This window comes from Cyprinus carpio, chromosome A9 (assembly GCF_018340385.1).
Source record: "Cyprinus carpio isolate SPL01 chromosome A9, ASM1834038v1, whole genome shotgun sequence".
Classification (NCBI taxonomy): Eukaryota; Metazoa; Chordata; class Actinopteri; order Cypriniformes; family Cyprinidae; genus Cyprinus; species Cyprinus carpio.
The window spans coordinates 10,265,249-10,276,386 of NC_056580.1; the positions used below are offsets into that span (position 1 = coordinate 10,265,249).

The following is an 11,138-nucleotide window of genomic DNA, read 5'->3' on the forward strand; positions in this document are numbered from 1 at the left end:
TTCGGTGTTGGTTTTCAGCCAAATACATCCAGAATTTTCGGTTTTAGTCAAAAAGTAAAATTTTGGTGCATCCCTATAGGCCTATAAAATATTAATGACATGTTTTAACTGTTTCATCCATAGTCTGTCGTTCAAATGTCTGCGTTTTGCTTCAAATGGCGTTTTTGACTACAGTATTCTATAAAAATGATTCTGAAATGCAAACAATTTTTTTTCTCTTATTTCATGGATTTTTCTCATTTCCCTCCACTTGTTCCCAGTGTTTTTCTTTCACCACAATGCGTGCAGAGCTGCAAGTGACGTAACTGTGATGTCTACTCCAAATTGGTCTATAATAGCAACATGTAAAATCTGTTTGGCTGAAATATCGACAGGCATCTCATTGGCAAAGAACTTTACTTTGACTGGTTTATAACCTGAGAACACACAATACACAGAAAAGAAAAAACTAAGCAGATGAACAAAGCAAATCTTTATTCTCCTGTGAGTAGTCACAGAAAAGAGTCCTAGTGCCAGGAGATGAAAGAAAACAACTGCCATCCTGTCCATAAAAGGAGAGACTTTCTTCTCAAAGACTGAGTCTGGCATCGACTTGACAAACTATCCTCTGTGATAATGGCCTGGGCATAGTACTTCCAGTGCAGTTCAACACATACAAACCCACTCTGTGAATAATAACAATTCAATCACACACTCGGAGAAGATAAATCTGAGGGTTTATTACAGACAGGTTCTACTTGTCCACCCCCACTAGAGCAAGCATGTGCAGAAAACCACTTTTAGCACACTTCATTTTCACATGTCTTTCATTCATGTTCAACCGTCAGGCGGCACAGACACCATCATTTCTGCATCCATCATGTTTACTGTCTAATTATGGCTATTTCTGGAAGGACCGTCCTGCTGCTAGTGAACTCAGCATGATACGTTGTACAAAACATTCTGAGAGTAACTGTACACTGACAATTATCAACTATAGCTTATTACTGATACATCAATGGCCGGTTTATCATCCACTGAAAAGAGCAGACTACTAAGAGTGAATGGTTAGGAATGTCATTATAACTGAGATCAAGAACAGGCTATCTGCAGAGTTTTTATTCTCAAACACAGGCAGCCCCTGACTTGCATTTTATGAATAACCAAGGACTACAGTTACAGCTAAAACCTGACCCTAACCCTATCTCCATGGCTGCCATTAAAACAAACATTTTGGAAGTGCGTCCCCACCTTCCAAGATTCCATTAGGATTCAGAGCGGATCTCACATCATCCAAACATGGATCCAATTACAACTGGGACTCTCCTCAGCAAGTGATAATTGAAACAAGCTGGAACAACCTGGAATGGATACAAGAGCCCACCACAAACACACACCTTACACACATGAAAAACTGCCCACAGGCCTGTCCTCTCCATCTTTCTCTCTATAATCCAAGCACTGACACTTCAGGACTACAGCCAATCACTGGTGTTCACAGACTCAAATCTGACATGCAGGCCTAGAAAGCTTGCCTGAGGGAATGAAAGAAAGCATATGATTTGCCTGATGATTTGAAACCAAACAGTCTGACATCTCTTTAATTAACAGAGCTAATAATCTATACAAGCATAACCCTGACTCCTCCTTCCTTCTTATCATTCCTTTCTAGCTCTGGTCCAAAACCTATGAGGTAACTTAGAAGAACAGCATTTTTAGGCATCAGGGACCTTCCCAATGCAAACTGTTCCAAAACGTAACACCAATTTCAAAGAAGGCAGTCCCAAAATGGGAAATGTTCAGTTTCTTCACTCTAACCTTTAGAAGGCATGGATATACTTTTCCAATATGACTTATTTTAGCCAAATATGAAAATTCTGTCATCATTTAAAACTAAATTGATGTCAATCATGTTTGGGGAATTAGGCCTAACCTGAAGGGAAGTTTGTAACACAATTATGTTTTGATTATTTAATTATATTATATTTTAGGTAATATAATCAGACTACTTTTTGATTATTTTTAGATTACTTTTGACTGAACTCATTTATCACATTGATTTAAATAGGATAATCTCATACCATATTGACATACAAATACAAATAGAAAGAAATATACTCCACTTGTCGTGTTTTAACAACATGAAGTGCATTAAACATTATACTACGTTAATGTTTCTCACAAGTTTAACAAAACGCTAATAATTAATAATAAAAATGTACTATTAAAATAAATGTTACTAAATAATCTAGTTAATAAATTTTTAAACTAGAGAACCATCAACATGTAATTGTGTTACTTAACTATTAATTTATTACCTTAAAATCTAAGGGGGAACTTCAAGTAAATATATTAGGTGAAGGAGAATCAGCTGAGAAAAAACAAGTTTGGGAATCCCTGCATTACTTGTAGTGAATTTGTGCATTTTAATGTGTAATTTAAAAGATAAAAAAGAAGAATTAGAGAGAATCAATTAATTATGATACACTTATTGCTATTGTGTGAATAATATGTAATCATGTAATCAATAAAAAAGTAACTGTAGTCTGATTATGAGTATTTTCAAATATAATATAAATCTAATTATAAGTAGGCTACTTAATTTTTGAAATCTGGTATATGCATGCTTTATATTAACCATAGTTCCCCTGCTAAAATATTGACATATATATATACATATATATATATATATGCCATATATATTATATGTATATATATATATAAAAACTATATATATATAAAATATTGACATCATATACTGTATATGCATGCTTTATATTAACCATAGTTCCCCTGCTAAAATATTGACATCATCCATCTAAACAATTCAAATCCCAGAAGTAATTATGCATTGAGGCTTTTGCACCGACTTGCATAAGCCTGAAAAAAAAAAAAAAAAAGACAATAAAAGTTTACACTTTACAGAAAATCAGAGTTAAGTAAACCTCTGAGGACATATATGTCATCAGTATGGAAGACTTCCAGTAAGCCGGATTCCTCCTGCTCTTGTTTGCCCTATCGATCGGATCAGGAGTACCAGAAAGTGTCACCTTTCTACAAATGTGATAAAAACAAAAGGTGAGTTGATTTGAACTGTATTTTCAGCTGTTTTCCTCACATGTAAAAACAGAACAAAGTTTCGCACTGCGCGAGACTATCATGTAACTGTTAATCACGATTATCCACGCGCTACAATCACCGCAAATCTGAGCGAAGTGGCCTTCGCTTAGTTTACAGCTTCACCTACGAATACTATAAATTTTCATGGTATATCTCAACGAGGGGAAGCCGCAGCTGCGTGCATGCATTCAGTAGTTGGTGCTGAGCTTCAACAGATGATCAACAGACACTTCCAGCTCCTTCTCCACACATCAACTCCAAAAACACCGCGCACGGGCACTGTATCGCAACGCTTCGCCCGCTCACCTGTACGTAGTTACTTTCGCAGTATTCGGCGACTCTTTCGAGGTTGGTGAAGCTGTCCAGTAACGCTCTGCGACCCGCTGGGATCTCCTCCTCCAGCAGCATCTGCAGCTCCGCCATCTTTACATCCCTCCGCTCGACCGCCTCGCGCAACTACAGACAGGAAGTGGAGCGGCTTCACCTCCCGCTGAGCTTTGGGAAGAGCCAGGGAAGCGTGGTTACGATTCCTACTATGGTGAATGAGTTCGCGTATTAAAGTTAGTGATGTTACGCAAAAATAATATAATATAATATAATATAATATAATATAATATAATATAATTGTCATCTACCATATTCCGTAACCATACCATGTTCAGTAACTATTTTATATTTAAATGAGAAAATATATGGACACACAACTGGTTAAAAGTTTAAAATAATGTGAAATATTGTTACAATTTAAAATAACTGTTTATACTTTAAGATATTTTAAAATGTGAATTATTCCTATGATGGCAAAGAAATCTATTGCAGCAAATGTCTTTATTGTCACTTCTGAAAAAAATAAATAAATAAAAATCTTACCTCAAACTTTCGAATGGTAGCCAAAAATATTCAACAAAAATATCCCACCACAAAATTCACAACAAAAAATTTATAATAAAAGTTTTTATTGAGTTTCTTAATATTTTAAAATGTATATAAAAAACAAAAATAATACATTAAACTGTGATATAAAATAACATTGATCAAAAACAAAAAATTTATCATAAATAGAATGAAACCCTCGTAAACAAAAGAACAAAACTATCAAAAAGATCTAAGCACTACAGTAGTAGGCTATGATATAAGTTGCATCAATATTTATAATGATCTAAGCACTACAGTAGTAGGCTATGATATAATAACAAAAAGCTTACTATAATAAAAAAGATTATGATATAATAACAAAATGCAACCTTTATTAGCCTAATTAAGCTTAGCGTGAAGCAACAGATAAACAAACCTATATCATTATGTATTAGCCTACTTCCTCTCATTTTTTCCTGCCAACAATGTTTCTTACATTCATTAAAATGAATTGTCACACATAATATACGCTGAAGAAATGCATTACTCTTCATCTGGGCTACTGAAAAGAATACGTCCAAGTGCACTTTCTGTCTCGCATTCCTTTGGAAATTGCGCCCCCTGTGTTGTCATCAAGTCACACTTTATTCGCTCTTGGTAAAAACATACATACATACATGACATTGAGAACAGAAAGAACATTTAAATAAGACTATGGAAAAAATTAGAAGATTTATGTACAGATGTGTGCATTATTTACTGTAATAATAATAATAATAATGTATGCACCTGGAACAGAAGATTTATGTACAGATGTGTGCATTATTTACTGTATATCCAGCTGTAGAAATAAAAATATGTCTATGTATTTACATAATACTTGAGAGAGAGGCGATAATAAGTTATTAAGAAATGAATTATTAGACAGGTGTAATTTATAGCTGTTTAAACTGGAGATGGCATAGGAGGAAACTGTTATTATGCCTATGTTCTAAAGGTCTGTGGTGATGTAACCTGTCCGCTTCTTCACTCTGGAGTTGATTGGTTATCCTTCAGCAGTCCTAACAATCCTTTGCAGTCTTCTTACATAGTCATGAATTATTTCACTCCTTTAATCTCTAGTTAGAAATGACAGTATTAAAAGGCAGTTTTGTGCTGTTTTTGTATGTGCTCTTTCGTGATGCGTTAGTTGTAAATGGGTATCAAGTGACAGACAGGAGTGTCCAACATTTATTTGCATTTATTAATTTAGCACACACTTTTATTTGCCATCCAAAGGAACATACAAACCGCATGTTATACCTGCAGTATGCAATACAATACTTCTGGTAAAAGTACTTTAACATTTTTCGAATTGTTGAATAATTATATTATAAATACAGTTCTTATGAATCCACAGATATGAAATTCAACACATCCCAGGACTATTTAAAGGGTTACTCCATCCCAAAATGAAAATTTTGTCATTATTCACTTACCCCCATGACGCTCCAAACCCTTCGGAACACAATTTAAGATATTATGGATGAAATCAGCGTGGCGCCATTTTGACAAATCTGAGCAGTACGCTGGCAGCGTGGTATGCTCTTCTGTGTCAGCCGCGCTTTTTACGATACATGTTTTTACGTGTATTTATGCTTTGGTTTGAAAAGAAAAACAAAAACAACGGCGCAGCGCGGCTGACACAGAAGAGCGTAAGCTGCTTGCGTTCAGCAGATGTTCTCCAAAACGGCGCTACGGTGATGTGGAGAGACACAGAGGACAAGAATTGTTGATGAATAAAATCAGTCATTTTTTTTGTTTCCTTCGTGTACAAAAAGTATTCTCATCGCTTCATAACGTTACGGTTGAATCACTGTCTATGGAAGACAGTGGGGAACTATTCTGACGATGCTTTTTCATACTTTCCTGGACCTTGACACTGTTATTTTTTTATTTGGCAGCCTCTCTGTTTTCATCCAAAATATCTTAAATTGTGTTCCGAAGACGAACAAAGCTTTTACGGGTTTGGAACGACATGGGCGTAAGTGAATAATGACAAAATTTTCACTTTGGGATGGAGTACCCCTTTAAGTGGACTGCAAAAAAGGCTAGGTCATACTTCTACAATATACACTTAGAAGATCAGCAAAAAAAGTGAAACGGGAAACTTAACAAAAAAGTTTATTCATATGTTTACACAGTTATTATCTACAGTATACAGTACAAGCTCAACAACAAAGTAATATACAAAATGTTTACTTCAAACCATTTAGCACAAAACAATGTTAATTTCTGATCATTGATAAATGTAAATCATGTATCAGTGTCAGGCTGCCAGCTCATTTTTCTCATCATGACGGGGATACTCCTCCACCTCCATCGCCATTAAAAACTCTGAGAGTAAAGATAATTGACAATAGACACATGAATAGGACAAGACACACACACACACACACACACACACTCATTCTGTATACTTACCTTCAGTGTAGTCCATGTCCGGTCGAGTAGCAACAAACACCCAGGCCAGACCAACCAGAAGAGCTACGACCAGGTTTACCACGATCCAGGGCTGTAGAATCTGATGTTCTGAACCCGGGGGCCTAAACACCAATCACTGCATGTTATTTAGTCAAGTACACAACCCTGTGCTACAGATCCACTCCACTTACAGAGCGATACAGTGATCGTTGCAGTAATGTTTTAAGGATAATATGCTGGATTACATTACGCCTAGATTGACAAACTCACCAAAGTGTTTCATTGGCTGTGGGGTAGAGATATATGCGATCACTGGTCATCTGCTGGCTCAGAGACAGGATGAGAGCAGCAAAGTATACTAGGACAAAAAAGACAGAAGGTTTACTCAAAAAAGCCATTTCTATCTTTGTGTTGTCAGAGGCAGTGTTATTGTAGTATTGAGATTAAAATGAGAAACACTGCATTGACAACTAGCTGAAAAAAAAGGTTTTCATATGTGTTTTTCTGTCTTTTATTTTTAATGTTTTTAGTTTTAGTAAACTATAATAACTCTGATAAGAGGTAAGTGTTGATACAGTTTATTGATTTCCACTCACAGAAGGAAGCAAGAGCCGCTGGATCAAGAGTGAGAAATCCTCGAAGAGCCATGGAGGCTTTGGCCAGATTCACCCTGATGTAAAGAGGGTACAGATAACTCACTCTGAACATGAGTCACATTTTCAAACACGCAGATCAAAAAATTATACATCAGTTAGTTTTGAAACATTCTCTTATCAGTTGTCTTGTAAATCAGGGATTCAATCTTAGTGCAGGTTTTCCCCAAACTGGGGTTTGCAAACACACGGTGATTCGTGAGTTGAAGAAAACTGAATAAATAATGAAATAATGAAAATGTAAATAAACACTTTAAAATAAAAATAAATTAAAACACTTACTAAAAAAAAAACTGCATGTCATGTGACATTAATCAACATCAGAGAGCCATAAACATGCAAATGTGTTGTTAAAGTATTGAAATATTAACTTAAATATTAAATATTAACTTAAAATCTCAATGTTAAAGGGTTAGGGTTATGGGGTTATATTGATTCAAGTGGAATCAATAGATTTGCTCAGTGAAATACAATTTGAAATTGCTTGGAGAATGATCATGTATTGTTTGTACTGTTGTTGCTTGTATTGACACTTGTGTCCACACACCTGTCAAAGGCAGACACGGTGCTGATGGCCAGCAGCATGTAGAGCAGAGACTGTGCTGGGTAAGCCAGACTGTGATACTGCTGGAGAAGGTTAGGTAGAGTGGTCATCTGCTCTCCAGCTAACACATACACCACAATGATGTTCCACACCGCATATCCTGCCAGAAACCCATGAGAGAACAGTCCAATGATCCTACACAGAAAACAACAATGATTTCACCACATAACAAGTCATCAAGCTCCAAAAAGAAAACCACATGGCCATGATGAGTACTGGACAAACTCACGCAACCCTGTTATGAAACTGAAACACATGAGAGTTGATAAGAGCTATTAGACAATTTGAGACCATCTCACAACCAAACCCACTTGAAGCCATTGTGGACCCTCATGGCGACATCTCGTGTATTCCACAAGGGTCTGACCTCCATGTACTGCTCCATATGGTCACGGGATAAATCCAAACGGTCAGTCGCCTGGAAGCGGCCTGGGTCAGAGGTCATACAGCATTTTATTAGCTTTATTTTATTTTCCTATTTTATTGGCTACATTTATATATATAATATACTTCACATAATACTGTATATAAGTATTTAACATAAATCAGTATATATATATATATATATATATATAGAGAGAGAGAGAGAGAGAGAGAGAGAGAGAGAGAATATGATCTTTTTTTAGACATTAAGTACACTCATTGTCTCTTAATTAATGTCATAAATAACATTGTTAGCATACAGTATATTAATGTATAATGAAAGTATCACATATATATATATCTCAAAATGAAACTCACGGTTCTTTTCTACAAACACTTTTCCGATCGGCTGACTGTGACCCAGAGGGGCTGAGAACAGAGAGCGCTGAGATATGGGCGCGTGCACATCGGTGATGATGTCATCCTCCTCCACACCGAGCTCATTATGAGGCTGGTTTTCTATCATCTTAGCCTTCTTCAAAAAGAAGTGGACCTTATTCTACGCAGAAAAAGTCCTATAATCACAACTGCTATGAAACTGCTGCATTTAGATGTATTCACTTTCTGTTCTATTCAAAGTTTTTGCCTCTCACCTCTTTCTCTTGCTTTTTTTGGTGACTTCCTCATCATCTGTATGGGGCTCTTGAACATCTCCATTTGGAAAGTCTTGTTGTTCACACTCATCTTTTAAAACAATAAAATCAAGAACAATTGATCTAAAAAGACGAAAATAACATCCATAAATGAAATGTGAATAAATTACTGTATTTACCAAAAGCATGTGCCTTCTTTTTCTTCTTCTTCTTCTGTGGTGGATTCTCCTGAGGCTCAGGGGTCAGCGGCTCTCTGTGGCTCTCCAGAACCTCCATTTCTAAAGCTGGCTCGGGTCCTGCTGTTGTTTAATGGAAAGAATATGTGCTGCAAACACTAAACCTGGGTATCTGAACTACTGTATTCCAATTGCTACCTGCAGAGGTAGCTGTTCCACCAATGCACTACACTTAAATTGTTTTCATAAGAAATGTATTTGCCCAGCAGCAAGCACATAAAAATGCTACTCAAGTTTTATATAGTCTAGATAAGAAATGCAAATTTGTTAAGATCAAATTAATAATTTATAAGTATCATTCACTACCTTGAGGTTCCTCAACTTCATTAATCTCCTTCTTGGTTTTCTTTTTCTTGGGTTTGACACTTGGCATTTTGTCTGTGTAAAGGGACAGAAATAGGGCAGCTCTGTCTACAGTTACACTAGTCCTATATAGTAATTAGATTAGAAATCCAAGTACAATAGAAATTATTACAGGCTTTGAGGTTACTGGGGCTAAGACAAATAATATAACTGATTTTATTAAAACTTCCTGTTCACATGTTCAGATGTTTAACACAGATAACTGACCGCTGGTGTCTTGACGTTGCACACCCGAAAATCAGGACTGAATGGAAAGAAAGAAAATGAGACTTCAGTGAGCATGCAGCTTTAAATTAGCCTCATGCTGGATATAGCACTTTACTGAGAGACGATTATGAGACTGGTTAGGTAAACAACACTGATTGAGCTGCTTCGTTCTGCTTGACTAAAGTGTTTACTTTTAACCACTTAGCAAGTCAATGAGAGCAAGCAAAATCACAATCAAAAACAGAAACATTATAAATAGAAATTAATAATACATAAAATGATGAAAAATAAATATTATAAATATAATTAATCAAGAAACTAATAAAACATAAAAATATGGAAAAATAAAACTCTCAAATATCTATCTATCTTTTTTTAGATGATAGATAGATGTCTGGTAATACCACACTATAAACAAGTCAAATGGTCACAAATATGACACTACATTCACAACACAAGAGCCCAGTTGATAAACTAAGATATGTTAAGTAAGTGTGAAAAACTTCAACTTCTATCACTTGTAAATGTCAACAGACCAGTCAACTAACTCTGACAGCTTTATATTACCATTCAGATCATATATTACAAATTTACACCTAAATCCTACACAGCTCGCTCTAATAATCAACACAAAAATGCATCAATTTCACACTTTAGGTTTAGTATAGGCTAAGGCTCAGTACGGAGCGCATGAAATCCAGTGCTCTTTGTTTTTATCTTGACATGTCAATCAAAGCTCACGCTACTTATCTTTAATGACTGATGCTAAAGATCTGCTACAATCCTGAGTGGCATAATTTACCGTTTGTTTTCTTCCCATTCTTGTCTGGCTGGTGTCGTGGCGCGGTAGCTGTTGGTGTGAGATGAGGAGAGGCTTGGCTGTGCCTTCAAACTGTCTAATCCTGGGCTTAATCCTCACAGACGTGCAGCTGCCAAGGAGGGAATTAGTGTGGCACAGATCGGTGAATGAGGACAGCCTGAGAACCACACACACACACACACACACACACACACACACACAAAAGTTAATTGGAAAAAGTTTAACAACTCATCTAGACAAATATTAATAATAAAATAAAAATAAATAAAAAATACAAAAAGAAAAAGTTTGGAAAAATAACCATATACACTTGCAATCAAAATTGACCTTGACCTACAAAACATTCTGCTGCTGTGAACAAAATTTTACGAAAACAGTTCAACCAAGGCATCAGTAAACTATTGTATATAAAGTTTATTAATACACATTTGAATGATTCTGAGAGTGTGAAGTTGATGAAGAAAAAAAAAAACTAAATCATTCAACCCCCCTAAAAGTCAAATTTTGCAGAGAACCTTTTATTCTTAATAACCTTGATTAAATGTTGTCTCTAAGTGCACACAAGCTTCTGACACCTCTCTACTGAAATCTTAGCCCATACTTCATGTGCAAGAGCTTCCAGATCACTGGTAGTCTTTTTTCACATTGCCATCGCTTTCTTCAAATTCCACCAAATATTTTAATGAGATTTAAATCTAGAGATCGAACACTCAAGAACATTCTACAACTGAACCAAGCTTCAGTAGATTTAGATGTATACTTAGGGATGTTTGCCCTGCTAGAAAGTCCATTGATCATCAAGATTCAGTCTCTGCACCGAAG

The 11,138-nt window shown here is 35.9% G+C and overlaps 1 protein-coding gene and 1 pseudogene across 2 annotated transcripts; both read right to left on the minus strand.

Annotated features, from left to right (window-relative positions):
- LOC109096649 overlaps window positions 1–3,615 on the minus strand; it is a 28,592-nt pseudogene extending 24,977 nt beyond the window's left edge.
- Window positions 3,616–6,101: 2,486 nt separating this feature from the next.
- Window positions 6,102–10,540, minus strand: LOC109070785 (transmembrane protein 237A-like). Of its 2 annotated transcripts, none has more exons than XM_042763430.1 (12): window positions 10,299–10,540; window positions 9,497–9,533; window positions 9,233–9,304; window positions 8,870–8,986; window positions 8,691–8,781; window positions 8,416–8,573; window positions 7,986–8,103; window positions 7,618–7,809; window positions 7,014–7,087; window positions 6,688–6,775; window positions 6,418–6,539; window positions 6,102–6,330 (listed from the first exon to the last, which is right to left on the minus strand). In XM_042763430.1, the coding sequence occupies exons 3-12, from the start codon at window positions 9,297–9,299 to the stop codon at window positions 6,263–6,265; spliced, it is 1,095 nt and encodes a 364-aa protein (XP_042619364.1). In that variant the 5' UTR covers window positions 9,300–9,304; window positions 9,497–9,533; window positions 10,299–10,540; the 3' UTR covers window positions 6,102–6,262. The 2 variants fall into 2 exon arrangements, with proteins under 2 accessions (XP_042619364.1, XP_042619363.1); XM_042763429.1 differs by having other exon boundaries at window positions 8,870–8,989; window positions 10,299–10,532.
- Between the last annotated feature and the right edge of the window lie 598 nt (window positions 10,541–11,138).

Excerpts from the sequence above, each read along its gene's own strand:
- LOC109070785 (XM_042763429.1), bottom strand. The coding sequence starts at position 9,299 with ATGCCAAGTGTCAAACCCAAGAAAAAGAAAACCAAGAAGGAGATTAAT. Across the intron at positions 8,104-8,415 it reads AGTGTTTGTAGAAAAGAACC|GCCGCTTCCAGGCGACTGAC; the intron begins GTGAGTTTCATT and ends CCTCTGACCCAG. Across the intron at positions 6,331-6,417 it reads GGACATGGACTACACTGAAG|AGTTTTTAATGGCGATGGAG; the intron begins GTAAGTATACAG and ends CTTTACTCTCAG.